The sequence below is a fragment of the Peromyscus maniculatus genome, chromosome 5, assembly GCF_049852395.1.
Source record: "Peromyscus maniculatus bairdii isolate BWxNUB_F1_BW_parent chromosome 5, HU_Pman_BW_mat_3.1, whole genome shotgun sequence".
In the NCBI taxonomy this organism is placed as follows: domain Eukaryota; kingdom Metazoa; phylum Chordata; class Mammalia; order Rodentia; family Cricetidae; genus Peromyscus; species Peromyscus maniculatus.
The window spans coordinates 97,820,995-97,839,460 of NC_134856.1; the positions used below are offsets into that span (position 1 = coordinate 97,820,995).

Here is an 18,466-nt window from a genome sequence, read left to right on the forward strand (position 1 = left end):
ACAGTGTTTCAGAGTCTCAGTTGTTAATACCGTTAATGCTGTTCAGGCAGGGCCCTGGACTTGGGAGTAGGGTAAGAGTTAGGGAGAGATTGGCCAATTCTTCTGGAATTTGAACTTGACATTTTCCCACATCAAGTCTTGTCAGTGTCTCCTTTGAGATCCACATCTGCATTGGGTACCTGAGAGAGCAGTCTTCCCTTTCTGTCCCTCTGACAATTGCCTTCCTGTCTTTCTGTTGTCTATAAATACCAGTCATGAGAACTTCAGGGTATCGGCCATTCTGTGTCCATGCCTTAGAACAGTGCTTCTCAACCCATGGGTCGTGACCCCTTGGCATGTCAAATGACCATTTCATAGGGGTGGCATTTCAGATAACCCTGCATATCAGATATTTAGCAAAATTACAGTTGTGAAGTAACAACGAAAATAATTTTATGGCTAGGGGTCACCACAGCATGAGGAACTATATTAAAGGGTGGCAGTATTAGGGAGGTTAGGAACTATCTTAGAAGATCAAGTTTTGTGTTGGGTCTTGTGGGAGCCTTGGCATGGATGCAACCATATGAGCTGACTGTGGAAAACGGCCACCAGGGGCAGTCTGTTGTGGTGATGTTGGTGAGGCCTGAAAATGCAGGGACATGTGGTTTCACATAATGCAGAGGTCTTCCCTTGGAACTCCAACTGCATTTGTGCTTTGTCTGGCCAGGAGATTCCTGTTTGGTGGGAGCAGGAAGTCTCAAAACTTTAATATTGTATGTACTTCCACGTTTTCTGTTAACAAAGTTATATGCTGACCTAGATTATAGAATGGTCAGGTTTAGAATTTTTTGGCTACTGAGTGGATCCCGGACACAGTAGCTTTGCAACTTTGGGAGAGTCCATTTCTCCGTCTGCTTCCTTGAGCTGTGAAGTGGGATGATATTACCACAACCTCAAACTTCCAGCTTGGAAACATCGTTAGAAGTTCTTTGGAAATGGTAATTGCTTCCTTTTTTAATATTATTTCCCAGATATGTTTCCTAGCCTTTCTGAAGGGTATTTTTAGCCTGTCCTGAAATGGGTACATTGAGGACAGCACACTTTCTGCAAAAGGCCAGTCCTATTGTTTGCATTCTAAATGTCCTCTAAAAGCATGGTCCCTAGGGTGGTGCTGTTGGAAACTGCGGAGCCATGAATAGGTGGTACTGACTGGGAGGTCTTCAGAGCAATCTTAAAGGAGACTGTAGGAAGGATGCCAGACTTTGCTTCCTGGCACAAGGTGAACAGTTTGGCCGTGCTATGTACCCTGCCGTGATAGTCTTCCTTGCCATAGGCTCCAAGAATCAGACAAACTGAGTCATAGATTAGAACCTCTAAACTTCAGGCAAGATAATGGTTTTCTCAGGTATTACAAAGTGACAGAAAGCTGAGTACTGCATCCAACTCATGTTTCTGGGTTTATGCAGGCTACTTGTTCTCGATACCGAGTTCTGTGGCTGTTTGTACCAAATTGGCCCTTGGCAGTATGAAATGAAGAAGATTGTAGATGCTCCCTTAAGACTTTGGGAACGCTGGAATTTGGAGTTTGAATTTCCCTTACTTGTATATGTTACAAATATTTGTGATTGCTTTTCATTCATTAAAACTGTAAAAGATAATCTTCGCTTATAAGCGTTCCAAAAGCAGGCTGTGGTTCTGCTTGTCAACAGCCATCCTCAGAACTTACTTTTAGTAAAATGTATTGTCTCAGGTCATTGTAGAAAAAGAGAAGAGTTTGACATTTTACAACAGGAAGTTAGTGAACTAGGCATACATGTAGTAAATATGGATTTTTGAACATGATCTATACTAATGTCAGGGAAGTAGAGGAGAGAGGGGATGGTATTAGTCAGATGTCTCTGAAAAAAAACGGAACTGATAGAATGGCTATGGGATTTGCTATAGTGGCTTACAGGTTGTGGTCTGACTAGTCTAACAATGGCTGTCTCAAGATGAGAAGGCCAAGAATCCAGCGGTTGCCCAGTCTATGAGACCAGATGTCTCAGCCATCTCAATCTGGTGCTGGAGTCCCAGGGAAATCCTAGAGAGGTCTTCAGCCTGCGTTGGAATCCTGAAGATGTAGGTTCTAACACCAGTGAAGGATTAGGATAGATGAACTTGCCTGTGAGAGTGAGGACAGGCAGACAAAAGGCAATAGTTGCTTCTTCCATGCCCTTTCATGTGGGCTGTCACCCCAGAAAGTGGCCCAGATTTAAGGTGGGCCTTCTCATCTCAAATCCATTTAAGACTGACTAAAGACCTCCCAGTCAGTCTGACCTTCTCAAGCATGCATCCCCAGCTTCTTGGGTTTTAGTTGAGTTCGGATGCCATCATGTTGACAACCAAGATTAGCTGCCTCAAGAACCAACTAGAATAATGAATTCTTAAGCTGGGTCATCTGTTGGTCATGGGGCAGAGCTTTTCTCTCTTGGTTGTTTGGTGAGCACTTAGATGAACCTGAGGGAACTTGAGTAGAGTAGATGGACGGTTGGTCATTTTGTGGAATGGGAGACAATAGTTGAGACCTGTTCGGTGACTTGTCTGAGGGTCAACCTTTGGACTGTAAATTGAGTCTCCTATCTCTGACTAGAACACTTCCATCCTGCCCCTTTGTTATCACTGTTGTGGTACCAGGAGTCCAAAGGTAGAGGCTTGTTTTGTTTGCTGGTGTATTTAACTCTCAGAAAACCTTACGAATGAAGAGGGCAAGTTTTATCATTTGTGTTTGTAGAGGAGACAACAGGCAGTCTGCAGTACTTTAAGGTAATTGGGTCATTGAAGAAGTACTGGAGGCAAGCCTTGGAGCTGGTTTTTCTAACCCTTTTATTGTGCCATGCTGCCTTCTTATGCTTCACGGAACTTGATGTCATCAATACGCAAACATTTTAAAATAAATTGGAAAAGAAGTCACATCCTGCTGTGGTTCCAGCCCTTGGCACTGATGTTTTTAAGTAGAGGTTTGTGTTATGAGAAATTTTGCTTTCAAAATGCAACATGTGCCTCCCGTAAAAAGGTTGAATAAAACAATTTTATTTTTGGTAAGTGGCCCGTGCATGTTTATTATTTATTTCTTTTACTCCTTTTAAACTCCAGGTCCCTTGGCTTAATGAAGCATTGTGTACTTTTATTACATATGCCATTATTAAAAGAAATGGAAAAGATGCTTATTAGTTTTAATATCACATGTGTGGAAATGTAGCTTTTAAGAAACAGTTCCAGTTCCTAGAAGTACATTTTAAGACGTCCCCTAAATTTGTATTTGATTGATGAAAGAGAAAACTTTCTTGATCTTGCTAGGATTTGATAATTATTTTAGTTGCATGGGGGAGGGGGTAGATGTCTTGTGCTTTGCTGATTTGATGCACATTCCGGGGGCCTAGCAGTATGCTTTGAGGCAGCCTTTCATTTGTTGGTATATAATCCAGGCAAAGCTGCTTCTAAGTGCAAGTCTTTGCCCTTTCTCTATAAACCATATGCTATCTTAACTTTTGGTGTATGCCCTTTCAGTAAAACACACATGGCTTTTACTGCTTTTACTGGTGGAGCTGTTGTTAAGTTAAACACAAACCCAATAATCGGGCTTCTTGAATCTAACCCCGGAATACAATCCCCCAGAATACAGTGTTAAACATGGCTTTTCGAAATCGCTGCTCAGAACTTAGAAAGAGTCTAGAAAGTTAACGGCTTGTGGGAAGGAACAGCATGAGGAAAAGTGGTGATGAGTTACAGGGACAAGAAAATCATTCGGCTTGAGCATCAGAGGTGGCACTGTCATTGCCAGATGCTCAACCTGCCCAGGGCTTAAACGAGCCAGTAACAGCCACTGCGGAAGAAATTCAGAGAAGTTTTTAAACTGCACTTCACTTTCTTCCATGGTTTACTGAAGTTCAAAATGTCCTTCTTGATAGCCTAATAGGAAGAGCTAGACTCATTTTAATCATCTCCCTTTACACTTGCAGAAAACAAGGCTATGGATGTGCTAATTATAGAGTTACAAAAGTTGAGGAAGATGAGGCAAATCCAAATCCAAACCACACTGAGAGTCTGTCTCAGCCCAGTAAGAATGTCTGTTTCTTAATTGGAAAGATGGCTCAGTGGTTAAGGTCACTAGCTGTGCTTCTGCAGGACCAGGATTTGAGATCCAGTACCCATATAGCACCTTAAAAGTCTATAACTCCAGATACAGGGGATATGACAACCCTCTTCTGGACTCCATGGGCACCAGCTGCACAAGTAAGTGGTGCACAGACATACATGCAGGAAAAACTCCCCTATACATTGAAAAAATGAGCAACAACAAATACTGGTGGAAGGAACCCTTACTACTACTAGTAGGAATGTAAACTGATGCAGGCACTATGTAGTGAGAATGGAAGTTCCTTAAAACATTCGTAAAACAAACAAACAAACAAACAAACAAATAAACAAACAAAACCTGACATGTGATCTAGCTATAACACTACAGGGATAGGGTCAGGAGTCTAAATCAACAGAGATACCATCGTATCCACACTGTAGAGATCCTTCCACATCCATGTGTATGCAGGGCACTTTTCACAACAGCAAAGATATGAAATCAGCTTCAATGCCCATTAACAGATGAATGGATAATGGAAATGTGTATACATACAATGGAGTTTTATTCATCTGTGAAGAAGACAGACATTACCTGAGTTGGAGAAAAATCAGTGAAACTTGAGATGGTCATGTAAGCAAAATAAGGCAGACAAAGAAAACAAATATCATGTATTTTCTCTCTTAGTGGAATATGTGCACACAGGACATGACAGTAGAAGGGACATTTGTTAGAGGAGAGGGAGGGGACAAGAGAGGATAATGGGGAAAATAAAGAAAAGCATGCCACAGCTGTCAGGTGGCAGAGGTTGGGTTGGAATCCAGAGACTCCTCACATACCCAAGAGGCTACCATAGCTCTGAATTTTTTAATATTCTGTAGAAAACACTTGGGTGCTGTAGAATCTAATTATAATTTGCAATACAGGAGGAAGTTTAGCTTAGCTGGTCACTTACCTGAAGAATAATGTTATATTCTGTTTTCTGTTGCTCTAACAGGCTTCTCACGACTGGGCAATTAATAAAACAGAAAGGGTTATTTAATTGTGCTTCTAGAGCCAGGCTAGCCCAATATAGGCCAGCATAAGAGTGCATGGTTTGACATCCGCTTAGCCTCTGGAGGGCCTTCTTTTGGCATCCTAATGTGGTGAAAGGCTTCACATAGTGAGACAGAGCAAGCTAGGTAAAGGAAGTTCCTTTTTTTCCTTAATGTTTTATAACAAAGCTATTTTCAAAAACATGTCATCATGACCCAGTCATGTCCCATAGTTTGTAACTCAACATCGCCATTTTGAGAACCAAGTTTCCAGTAGACAGACTGTAGGGGAGTATGTTCCCACAATGGCCAGCAGCCTTGAACAGGTTGGTTAACCTTGATTAAGCCTCACAGTATTTATCAAGGATGATGGTGCTGCACACTTCTCTGGCCTGTGTGTTCCTCTGGAGCTTGGTAAGTACTTAGCAAAAGTATTGGCTTGGAGGGCAGTCCTGAGTGCTACCAATGCATTTACTTTTTATTTGTTGCAGGGGTGACTTGGTAAAAGCTGAATTAATTATTTGCCAGGAGGTGGAACATTATATACACTTGGTATTTGTTTGGAATGTATTTGTATATAGATCTGAAATAATTGAAGTGGTCATATAACTTTAAATAACTGAATTCATTGAAATATACATAAAACCTTATACCAGTGACAGCTGTTATTAATATGTGTAAAAGTAGCTGACTACATACTCACTATATCCAAGAAATTTAAGAGGTGGAATAAATAGTTCTAAGCAAGGCTTCAGGACATAATTTTTCAATTTGCAAATACTTAATTTGAAACTCTTTTGAGATATGTAGAATTGAAAATAAAAGTAAAAAGATACGCCTTTCTCTATCCTAAAATGACTGGGAAATATAGAAACATAAAGAAATCATCCATAGAAATATTTTCAGGTTATGTCTGCACACAGCCTTAAATGGTTTTTTAAATTAGAAGTTTAGGATATGAGTAGATATTTACTCTTCCTGTCTTTCTTTACTCTAAATACAGTGTCGAAGCACAGTAGCCGACTGGGTGAGCGGATCCTTGCTGGCTGGGTTTTCTTGTGTCTGTGTGACCAGGATTGTAATCCGTGTTGATGCCATCAGATTGTCCTGTGAGGTGCTTCCAACTTTACCTGCATAAATTACATGTAATAAGTGCCTCTCTTATGCTAATGGAGACCTAGGGAAATGCTACACTTAATGCCATAATAGTCTATCATATTCCAAGACAATAAACACGGATTTTAAGCCCATTTTCTTAATGTGACTAACACCAGGATGAGCTTTAAGAGTTGACTGTCAAAAGTCTGCATAGTCTTTCAGTCTCAAGACTTTTTAAAAGTTCAAGTCTTTTCTGAGACTCAGGCCAATCTCTCTTTTAATGCGGAATGCTGTTTATTGAAGGAGGGAGGAGGTCTTAAATACAGGCTTACAGCACAATGGGAGAACCCTGGAGGGCAGAAGTTCGCTACAGATGTTTTACAATCTTGCATCTAAGCTGTTAACGCCCATTATGCAGGATACAGAGACAAGGAACTTCTCTTAAGCTTTCATGAGGGTGAAACCTGGGAGGTTGGTGGAGCTGTTTGAGAAGAATCAGGAGGTATGGTCTCTTTGGAGGAAGTGTGTCACAGGGAAGGGCTTTGAGGATTCAAAAGCTTCCCACCATCCCCAGTGTGTTCTCTGCTTCCTGTTTGTGGACCAGGATGTGAGCTCTCAGGTGCTGCTCCATTGCCATGCCTGTCTCTCTGCTGCCATGCTCACTGCCACGGTGGTGATGGGCTGTCATCCCTCCGGAACTGTAAGCCCCTAATAAAACCTTTGGCTTAGTCATGGTGTTTTATCACAGCAATACAAAAGTAACCAATACAATATGTAAAAGAACTTCCTTCTATTCACGCCACTGAATTGTGAACTTAAAAATGGTTACAATTGCAAATATTATGTTCATTTAAAAAAATAGGGTGGAATGTAATCATCACACGTTACATGTGTATATGAAATTGAAGACAGCGATATTCTAAAATAGAAAGTGGTAATGATGTCATGGGCCTATGAGGATGCTGGACTAAAGTCTATCAAATTGTGCAAACAGGCAAATTGTATACTATGAATTATTTGTCAATAAAAATTTTATAAAACGTGAAACAAACAAATAAAAATAAAGAAGAATTGACTGTCTAGGCTCTGGGTCCTGCCTGTGCACTTTTGTGTGCTCTGGGTAAGCAGCATACCTTTTCTGATGCTGTCTTTCTCATTTGGTTGATGAGGACTATGCCAATACCTTCCTGTAAAACTATACTGAGGAATGAGGTGAACAGACAGGTGAGGTGCCTCCTACCTCCTTTAAGTAAATATTTGCTGTCGTTAACTGGTGCACGGTTAATAGATTTTAGTTGGCAGGCTTCTGAAGAAGATTGGTAGGAAGAATGACTGAAGTGGAATTGCTTGTATTTTAGGAAAGCAGATGAATTTAATCTTCCTTTTGTTTCCCTAATTGCTCTTACTGTTAATTCCCTTAGGTTGGAGATGTTATGTTTCTCCTGGATGTTTCTGGATCTCTGGGATAAAATTAAGAGGGAAATCTGGGCTTGGGTCCTGTTGCCCAGTCTCCATTGCAGGGGGATGAGCCTGGTGTTGCCTCTGTCCTGCCTCTGGACTTTGCCTAGGGGAGGAAGGCTGCTGGGGTGGTGACGCAGCCTATGTTGCCTGTGACTCAGGTGTGTGTAGAGAGAGGTTGGGTGTCTGGCCCTTTCTTCTCTTATACACAGTTCCTGTGCCACTACCTGGGAGTTTGTGGCTAAACTAGGATCTGACTTTCAAGATATTTTCACATCCATGTTCATTGCTGCTCTATTCACAATAGCCAGGAAATGGAGTCAGCCCAGATGTTCATTAAGTGATGAATACATAATGAAACGTGGTAGTACACACAGTAGACTTTTATTCAGCCTTAAAGAAAAATGAAATTTGTGAGAAAATGGAAGGGGCTGGAAAACATTATATTAAGTGAGGTAACCCAGGCTTAGAAAGACAATATTACTTGTTTTAGCTTTACTGTAAGTGTAGATGTGGAATTTTGTATAGAGCCCAGAAAAGGAGCCCAGGATAGTGGAAGAAATAGCTTTAAGGAGGGGAGGAGGGTGATAAAACATATGTGATATGCAAGTAGAAGAAAGAATAGTAGAGGTGGAAGACGTGTGTGTGTGTGTGTGTGTGTGTGTGTGTGTGTGTGTGTGTGTGTGTGTGTGTGTGGAGTATGAGGCGTGTCAACCAAAGGGAGACGTGGAAATGCCGTAAAGAAACCCGTTACTCTGTATGCTGATTAAAAAGTAAGACTAAAGTTAGAAAAAGCCCAAATAACTGGCAAGTGGGGTGTGCATTTGCCTCTGAGATGCGCGTTCCATAGCTGAGGTCACAGGGAGCCATGGCTAGAGGAGTGCGTTCTCAGAGGAATCGGAGCACGGCTGTACCTGGCCTTTGTCCAGAAGCTGACTCAGCACAGGTGAGTCCTACTCACTGTCCCTTAGGGTATCTTGGTGGCCTCCAGCTTAGTTGAGTACAATAATGGTATTAATGTTTAAATTCAGTTTTGAACGGGGTCTGATTTTTGTAGCAACATGTGTAAGAATTTGTTAAAAATATAATGCCACCATATGCTCATGCTGTTTCATTACACAATCTAAAGACAAAAACATGCAATATAAACACCCCAGATGTTCCATAAGGGCCTTCTTTATTATCTAAGGTCATAGATCCGTGAGCTGCTGTGAATTTGAGTGCACTTAATGTTAACTTGCTTAAGACATACTGTGAATCAAACAGAACAGAAACTCTCGCTAGCAATTTCCACATGCAGAGACTATGGCAGTATTTAGTATGTGAGATGCTGTTGGTATGAACACTTCGTGGCAATGTATTCCTCAGGTTAGGTCACCCAAGAGTACATCTGTTCAGGTGACCGAGTTGGAGCTTTTCCTGCATATGTGTATATGTCAGGTCGTCAGAATGACAGAAGTGACAGGCATTTTTGTTTTGTTTTTAAATATTTTTATCTATGTATATGAGTGCTCTGTTTGCATGTATGCCTGCATGACAGAAGAAGGTATCAGAAGAAAGCATCAGATTCCATTTTAGACAGTTGTGAGCCACCATGTGGTTGCTGGGAATTGAACTCAGGACCTTTGGAAGAGCAGCCAGTGCACTTAACCGCTGAGCCATATCTCCAGCCTGACAGACTTAAAAAAAAAAAAACAATTTGTTATATATAATTTTTAAAATTTCCTTCGTGCAGATCAGTGTTTGGACTCAGTGTCTTGATAGTTATAAAGCAGAAAATGTCATTGTTCGGTTAGATGGCATGACAGTAATGGAAGTCAGAGTCCAGTGGCTGGGATACTGAAGGAAGTGTGTAGTTTGGCATTTGCCTGAAAGTGTCATCAGTCGATAGTTGTGTTAACGGAAGTGTCATGGAAAAAATTATATAGAGGACAAACCAAATTCAACACAGCAGAGCTTCAGAAACTGGGGAATGGTGAAGGGAGCCGAGTACTTCCATGTAAGTGAACTGATCCTTTCCTTAGCTTCTTTTGACTATGCAAAACATTACTTACAGGAATTCTGGCTACCTTTATAATTATGAAGATAAAAGGGTTCAGATGCAATACCAGAAGATAGTGTGCTGGCCACTGACAGATAGTATGTTGGCAACTGACAAACTGCATCTCAAAAACAACACATTAGGGGCTGGAGAGCCGGCTTAACAGTTGAGACTGCTTCCCTGTCTTCTAGAGCAGTGATTCTCAACCTTCCTAATGCTGCGACCCTTTAATACAGTTCCTCAGGGTGTGGTGACCCCCGGCCATAAAGTTATTTTATTGCTACTTCAAAACTGTAATTTTGCTACGGTTATGAATTGTAATGTAAATATCTGATAGGAGACCCCAGAGGGGTTGCAACCCACTGGTTGTGGTTCACAGGTTGTGAACCACTGGTCCAGAGGCTCCGAGTTCAGTTCCCAGCACCCTCATCAGGCACAACTGCCTGTAACTCCAGCTACAGGATGCCTTTGGCCACCTTGAGCACTGGCACTCATGTACACAAATTCCACACTGATATGTGCTTAAAGATACAATCTTAAATCAAAAAACAAAAACAAAAACAAAAAAACCCACTAGAATTTATAAAAACCAGTTTATTAAATATCTTTAATGTTAAAAATAAGTATTTACAGAATTGAGGCTATTGTATTTTACATCTTGGATGATAAACGTATGGGCCATCCCTGAATTTAAACTAAATTTTGTCTTAGTGAGACCCGGTTTTAAAACAAACAAACAAAACAGCCCAGATAAAACTAGTTAAGCTTGAGTTCATTTCTGCAGTTTAAAAAGGGGGTAGAATGGTTCAGAAATGGGACTTTGCTGTCAGACTTGCTAAATAAGTGGGCTTACTTGCTGCCTGGAAGGAAAACTAGGCTCTAACACTCCTGCCCAGCCCAGGCACCGTGCTCAACTTTGGGTGCTGTGGGCGACAGCAGCAGACTGGGTCCCCAGCCTGTAAACAAGCTCCTTGCTGTTCTGCTATGGTGTTACCTGTGGATCTCATCATGAATCTTTATGCTGAACTCTGTATTTGCAGAAGAAGGAAGAAACTGGGATTCTTTGCTTATAGAAGACTAGAACCAACTCAGTGAACTCTACATGCTCTGTGGACCATTACAGATAGTCACAAATACACTGTTAAGCTGGAGGGACAATTTCCCTCCTCCTAGGAGTTTATTGTACTGCCTTTGATGCCACTCAGAACTCACACTGTAAGCAGAGGATGGCAACTGAGAGCAGGCATCTAGAAGCTCCGTGGTGTTTTCGAATTCCTAATCAAGGCAGGGTTTTCCTCGAGATTAAGAAAACTCTCATCTCTCCTTTTAATGGGAGCCAGGGACTCTCAAGGGCACATTTTCGATCATACTTTCCCTTCCCAGGTCCATGTGGGGCTTGACACTTGCTTTCTTTCCAGGATTTTGAAAGTTGTTGAGCATCATGGGATACCGATTCAGCTAGATCACAGTGCTCTTGCAATCAGCTTTCAGGAGCATCCCCTCAGGGGCAGGGTTGTGCTTGTAAACTTCTTAGTCTGGAAAGTTCAGAGTTGTGAGCAGTGGATATTCTGAAGGACACAGGGTGTGCTTGAGGACTCAGTCAAGTTCACAATGCTTTCTGCTCATCTTGGTCGTTAACTTTGGAAGAGACAGACAGCTGCTTGTCCCAAGCCCATGATCAGAGCCCTCTGCTGCAGTGGAGGTGCCAGTCATTCCAGGGTCGTGTTTTCCTCTACCTGAATTCTCATCTTTCTCTGTCCGCTTCTTGCCATCCCAAGGGCCTCTTTCAAAGTTAGTTGGAGCTCTGTAAACTAAGCAGTTGGGGACTGAGGTAAGAATTTAGCTTTGGGTTGAGCACAAACGTGCTGTGTTTGCAGCAGGCAGTTACAGCGAAGGTCCTGTGCCGTGTTGGTTAATGTAGAGCATTAGAAATGTTCAAACAATGGAGATATGTGCCTGTGATGGAAGACACTTTCTTCTTTCTCTCCTTTCACCCGAAGACCTCCTGGTTGATGAAAGGAGGAAGAGAGAGCTACCCAATCACCTTGAGGAGGGCCTGTCACTTGCATTTCTCCAAAGCTTCAAATCCTGCTGTAGCCCTCTCCAGCCTGCCGGCCTGCCAGTGCGGGTTTAAAGGTTGCAAACAAAGCAAGTGCTCCCTCTTGATCCATCTGGGCCCCTCCCTCTGTCATCCGTCATTGTCAATGGGAGATGTATGTGTAGCGGTGCAAGGGCAATGTCTGACCTCAAGGGTATTGGCAATGTTCTTAGAGAAGGCATTGTTTGTTCAGCCTCTTTGGAAGCACTGCTCCAGGCGTTCCTAAGCCCCTGGCTAGGGCATGACTGCAGACTGCTGGGAGAGAGGGAATATTCGGGTATTAAAACTGCAGGAACTATATTCTCCCTACCTAGCATCAACCTGTTCTACTTTTAAATACACCCAGTCTCTTCTCTTTTTCATTTCTGCTATCTCTTTGGTCAAGTCCTGTGGGGGATTCTGAAAAGGGGAGGCATGGACTTGAGTTCTGTGGTTTTTATTCAAAGAACATGGACATGTAAATAATGAAAGAAAAGAAAGCTGATAAGATACAACAAATGCATAGTCAGGGAAAAATGAAATAATGCTCCTTTCAAATACAGGGAGGTGGTTGCTTGGGAGGGAAGAGTAAGGGACAGGAGGGTGGAAACCCCACCCCCCCCACCCCCCCACCCCCACCCCCCGTGCCTGGAGTAACACACAGAAGCCACTGGCTGTACCTGCTTGCCCAGGAACAGTTGAGCCATGCTGCCTTGAGGCCTGCGGGTGCTCCCATCCCTGGAGGGGATGACGCATGTGCAGGTATGGCACACTACCCCAGTGCCTAAACATAAATTTGTCTGTTGGTTCCCTCTCAGTGTTTCCTAGGAAGGAACTGATGGTGACAAAATGCTAATGGAGAGTATCTGAGTCTTGTGAATTCCTCCCACAACATGAAAACATCATTTCCCCCCCTATAACTATTGGGGTAATAGTTCGGGGGGTTGAGGTGTACATGCGAGTATCATTTCAAAATCCTACCTAGGAGTAGCTCCCCCATGAACTTCTGTGTGGGCTCAGTGAGGAGTGAATGGCTAGAATGGATTCCTTATCCCTTCCTGCCTGGGACCTAGGGTTTCCATCTGGACACTGGGCCTCATACCTTCTCTCCCCCTACCATATGGGATAGAGAGTCTGGAGAGATCCGATGAGCTGACATGAATGATGGCAGTGAAGGATTATTTATTTCCCTGAAGAAGGAGAGGTGCTTGCTGGCCAGGGATCACCGTTACTCACATTCATATTATTGAGCTGCAGCTTGTGTTTTAACTCATTCAAAGATAAGTCCATCATTCAGCATCAAAAGTGCGGGGCACCAGAGACTCAGACCTTGAACACGGCAGTGTTCTTTTCTGGTTAAAATCCCATTTGGCCAGAAATCGGAGTAACCGGTCTCTTCCTCCCTGCCCCTAACATTTTGGTGCCTTCTCTCCACCCCCCCACCCGCCCATCTTTTTGGCTTACTGCAACCTGAGTGCTCCTTTTTCTGGGAAAGCCTGATATTCTGACTTCAGTTTTATAATTTAATGATAGAGAGTTTCCTTAGTAAACCAAATTTAGAATCCTAGAATGCTTATCTTATATCCAGACCTTGAACATAAAAGGCATTTTATACCCGCAATTGTTCATTTAATGAGCAATTGCGGAGTGCAGGCCGGTTAAGGGATTGAGCTATATGCACTATTATTGCAAGAAGTATTCCGAAATACCAGAAATAGGACGTAAGCTCTGATCAGGGAGACTGCGAGCACAATTACCTTCTTTTCAAATCCTTCTGTGACACTGCGGGAGGAAAAAGGACTTTGAAACTTGAAAGGAAAGAGCTTGCTTTCAACCTCAAAAGCTAGGAGGAAAGGGCTCTGAAATTTGCTCAGAATTCCCAATTCACCATTAGCCTGTTTCTTCCTTTAGCCTCAAGGCATTCTCCGCTTTTTGAAAAGATGTTAAGAAATTCAGTCACAATAGAGAGCCTAGTTTTGAACATGTTTCACTCGGTCCATTGAGGTCTGGGCTCCAGCCTTTGTGTGGGGTGAATTGAGCTGAGCGGCTAGCTGGTTGGAGAGAGGTGAATGAGGAGTCGCTGTGCAGTCGCAAATTCTGGCAAGGAAAAAAAAAAAGCTCGCCCCTTCCTTTATTTTGTAATGTGCATTCCTGTACAATCCTGCCAGTGGCAATATGTGGAGTCCAGACTGTCCCTAAGTCAATATGGAGTACTTGGTTTATAGCAACTCTTGTTAAGTTTGTCTTGTAATTGAAGCTGCTGTTGACCTTGCTTGGGGACCATTTGTAAAACCGTTTATTTAGCATAAACTGAAATAATAAACCCTCCTTCTCTGGGACTGATTGTGATAGGGTGACATTAGTTTGATTTAATGATTACCCGCCTGACCCTTCTGCTGGAGAGGGAGGCTTGAATAGGGAGAGTTCACTTCCAAGCACTTGCAAAGAATACTAATGAGCTTGTTAAATTTAGCATGGCTCCAACCACTTTTAATTCCTCTAATGGGAGCCGTACTGCCTGCAAGAGGGAGAGGCAAGAAAGGCCAAGAGATGCTGAGAATGTTCCTAGAGGGTCGCCTCAGCTGGAGAAGCTCACCAAGAAGTTTATAGAAAGTAGCTAGCCAGAGCCCAGGGACTGAGTTGTAAGTATCATCTGTTTGCTTACCCCCACCCCCACCCCCACCCCCACCCCCAATGGCTTTTATAGCTTAGGGGCAAGAGAGGAGTAATGACATTAAAATGGGTTTTCAACAACAGAGCAAAATGGGTGTTAATGGAGAAAAGAGCAAGCAGGTGTTCCCTGAGCTCCTAAGCAGCCCGTTTTGCCATGAATGGAGGTGTCCTGCCTAAAGATGCTTAGTGGAGTTTCGTTTTTGCATGGAAAGACTTGTGTCGAACATGTCTTACAGACTAGGTGAAAAAGACCTTGTCTCCTGTGTTCCAGGAGTTTGTGATCAGGGGTGCAGGAGTGTGTGTCTGTCCTCTTTCACAGAGCTGGGGTGCTTTCTCCAGACCTTCATGATAGCTGCCCTACAGCGTTTGCAGTGAGGTAGCTTTGGCTCTTTCTGAGTTCCTGGCATTAAGTTCTGACTCCATGTTGGTTGCTTTTGGAGGAGTTTGGAAACCCTGGGGCAGTTTCTAAAACAGTGTGTTTTGGGCGGCTCTGCTCTGTCTTTGGGCATGGATTCATTCAGATTCATCTGCCTGAGCACAGATGACGGAAAGGAGGAGGTACAAAGTGGGGCTGTGCCGGCGGTAGGCAGTCTTTGAAATCATTTTTATCTTGAAAGTTTTGAGAGAGTTGCGTGTTTCACTTTGACCCCCAAGCTTGCAGCTTTTCAGCAGGGGAGCTCAAACAGTTGCTTGTGTTTGGCTGTTAAAGTCCATTGGCAGATGCTTTTGGAGCTGTGGGCTGTTTGCTTACATTTTTGCTGCTGACTCCTGCTTGTTGCCATGGTGGACAGTATGTTTCTGTCAATAATTTGGCCTAGTGTAGCTTGTCTGCACTGACTCTCAAACTTTATTGAACAGCTCGCCTCAGCTGAATGAGATGAGACAGCTTTCGTCTTTTGGCATACAGAAGTGGTTGCTAAATTTATAAGAGCAGGCGGGAATATTGCTTGGGAGCTGTGCTTCCCTTGTATACATAATACTCTCAAGTCTCTTAGCTGTTTGTATTTGGGAGCGGGTGTATTGTCAAGTGTTCATCTGAATGCCCATCAAAAGCGACTCAACACGGGAGGTAAATTCATGAAGTGTCTTCTGGCATCTGGGGGCAGTGGGTTGTTGAGTAAAAAGGTCAGAGTGCCAACGGTGTAATAAAAGTTAAGGGTCCATGATGAAAGTTTCTATATTGAAAACATTCTTGCCTGCATTTAACTTTATGAAGAGAATGCCTTCATTTTTTTCTATATTAACTATTTGAGCTTGTATAACCTTTTCCCACGTGTTGGGATAAATCTCATTAGCAGAGTCACTATGCTAAGAGGCACCCCATTTTTCTTTGCCTTCCTTCTTTCTCCCCCCAGGTTGGAGTGAGGAGAAGTTGACCAGCCATACTGACCGTCCAGTTGTGGGTGAGGTTGTAGTCCCATGCTCATTGTAGGACGACACTGCCACAGAACCAGCATTGACTGTGGGGATGCATTTTTAAGGGGAAAAAGCTCATTTCTTTTGGGAAGGTGAAGTTGAGGAGCCCCCCTTTTAAACCTGGAATAGATCACAAGAACTTGCTTACTCATTTCCCCACCCCCCAGAGAATGCTAATTATGTGTCACAGCTCCTCTGCGTAAGTTGTTTATTTTTTTTCTCCTGTTCTACAGAATGTACCGACACTGCTCCAAGTTAACTTTAGCTTGAAATTTTAAATAAAGTTTTTTTTTTTTTTAAATGCAGAGCACAAATGAGTGGAAACTATGACTTGGACTATTTGAAGGTTGTAGGACTTTTTATAAAACTGTTATTTTCAGTGTTTTTGATGCCCATATGCTTTTGCATAACCCTGAAGTCCTTTCTGTAGCCTACAACCTCACTGCTAATGAATCTCCAGGGCAAACCAATGCCTGCATATGTTAACAGAGAGAAGAAAAATGAAGGCTCTTACTTGTTTATTTTTGGTACTTTGTCTTAAAATTACCAGCAGCATGATTTGAATTGCTTTTGCAAAGATCAATGTGAAAATTGGGGATTATTTCTTTCTTTTTTTTTTTTTGTGGGTTTTAGTTGTTATTTGATAGATTAAACTTGTGATTTACCCTTTAATTATGAGGTTTCAAGTGAGGATCTGCACAAAACAATACTAAAATAATATTTCACAGTTGCTTTGTGTTGGTCAGCGCATTCACTGTAAAGACTTGAGCATACCTCATCATGTTTTGCAAGGCATTTGGGGTAAAATAATTCAGCGTTTATTTTCAAGCTTTACACACAAATAAGCAGAACACTAGAGCTGGTGTTGGCATCAGGTAAAATAGTGGTTGTTATCGGTTTGTAGTAATATGTACTATGTACAGCTGTGCTTTTCTCCAAAGTGGACAAAGAGCTCTGAGAGTGTTAGAAGTGAGTAGTGTTCCTGGTTTGGGGACATTTAGGGAGTTAGTCTACTTACGGTTATTTTGAAGGGAAGTTTGCATATTTAGGTGTATGTTCAGTCTGTCTGAGGTGTTAGCAGTGTGATTATTTATACCTACGTAGAGTTTCAATTTTTAATTAAGGATAAAGACTATGCAAGTTTTTGGGTTAGATTTTTCAGCAGTACCCACACAGCTGTGTGTTTCTGTGAGCTTTTTCTGCCAGGGCAACAACTGCTGGTTAAATGCAGTTTGTTTGAGGTGCAAAGCTTACTACTGTGTATGATTCTAACAGGCAAATGAATCCACCTGCTGTGGGTTCAGATAGCAAGATTGACTGAAGTTTATGCATGAGTTCTAGCAAAGGTCATCCAGTCACATTCACAGAGAACGGTGGTGGAGAGATGGGAGGTTCCTACAGACCAAAGGGAGCTCAAGTGTTAGGGCTCTGGAGATAAACTGTGTGGGATTTCAGCCTTCTGGTTTTCGGGGTTTGAGTCACATCAGACCATGACCGGGAGCAACATCCCTGGCCTTCTCTTCCCTACCTACACAGCCGTGTTGCACCTAGACCTTCAGTCTCACTGGGTTTCCCTCTTAGTTCCCAGCTTTGACGTGTGGGCAGGCATGTGATGTGCATCTTAGGAGGCTCTACGCTGTTGCGGATTGACACCTTTGCCCCTTGTCTCTAGGGGGTATTCAGTTTCATTTCTGACCTTGTTAAATCTCTTGGTGGGTTACAAATCTGATTTAGAAAAAAAAAATGAAGCCTACAATATTTCTTGGATGACCCTCTAATGGGTCATCTTCCAAGAAACTAAGGCCTAGCCCCTTCTTGAACCACCCAGAGCCCCACTGGATAGCTGGACTTCTCAGTACGCTGAAGGCAGGCAGAGTGAAGCTGGTCATCCATGACAGGAGGCTGGCAGAACTTTCAGCCTCATGTGGGACCTGCAGGGTATTGTGTTTGGAGGAGCATCTCCATTGCTTTGTCAGCCTCAAGTGAGTTTGCACCTCAGGCTTACTTCCTGCTTTATTCGTCCACGTGTAACATGGGGCCATCATTCATAGACAACTTTGTTTTGCAAATATCCCATCACAGGTGTGTAGTTGACAAAGTAGCCATGAAGGACAAAGAGGCTTCTTTCTGACAGAGAGGCAGGGAGAACTGTATTGATGACTTTTTTTTTTTTTTAAATTGCTCCTTAAAGTAGATTCTAAAGTCTTTCATTTTCCTTCTTTCTGTAGAGGATGAAAGTCCTGGACAGATCTATCACCGAGAGAGAAGAAACGCAATCACTATGCAGCCTCAGAGTGTGCAGGGGCTCAGCAAAATCAGTGAGGAGCCCTCAACATCTAGTGATGAGAGGGCCTCACTGATCAAGAAGGAGATCCATGGGTCTCTGCCCCATCTGGCGGAGCCCTCACTCCCGTATCGTGGGACTGTGTTTGCCATGGACCCCCGGAACGGTTACATGGAGCCTCACTACCGTAAGTGCTTCCTTCCAGCCAGTTAACACTTGTTCTGGGAGACATTGGTAGGGGGCTGTGTATGGTGTGTGTGTGGTGGTGGGGGAATGGGGGGTGGGTGGGTGG

The 18,466-nt window shown here is 42.9% G+C and overlaps 1 protein-coding gene across 2 annotated transcripts in view; it reads left to right on the top strand.

The window, feature by feature from the left end:
• The window catches only part of Gli3 (GLI family zinc finger 3), a 265,800-nt gene that overhangs the window by 64,558 nt on the left and 182,776 nt on the right, over positions 1-18,466 (top strand). The window contains exons 1-2 of one of the 2 annotated variants that reach the window (XM_015998713.3): positions 14,329-14,443; positions 18,119-18,361. In XM_015998713.3, coding sequence (XP_015854199.1) covers positions 18,172-18,361 — 190 coding nt within the window. In that variant the 5' untranslated portion in view covers positions 14,329-14,443; positions 18,119-18,171. Of the gene's footprint in view, positions 1-14,328; positions 14,444-18,118; positions 18,362-18,466 lie in introns of those variants that run through there. The other variant, XM_076572945.1, reaches the window with a different exon arrangement.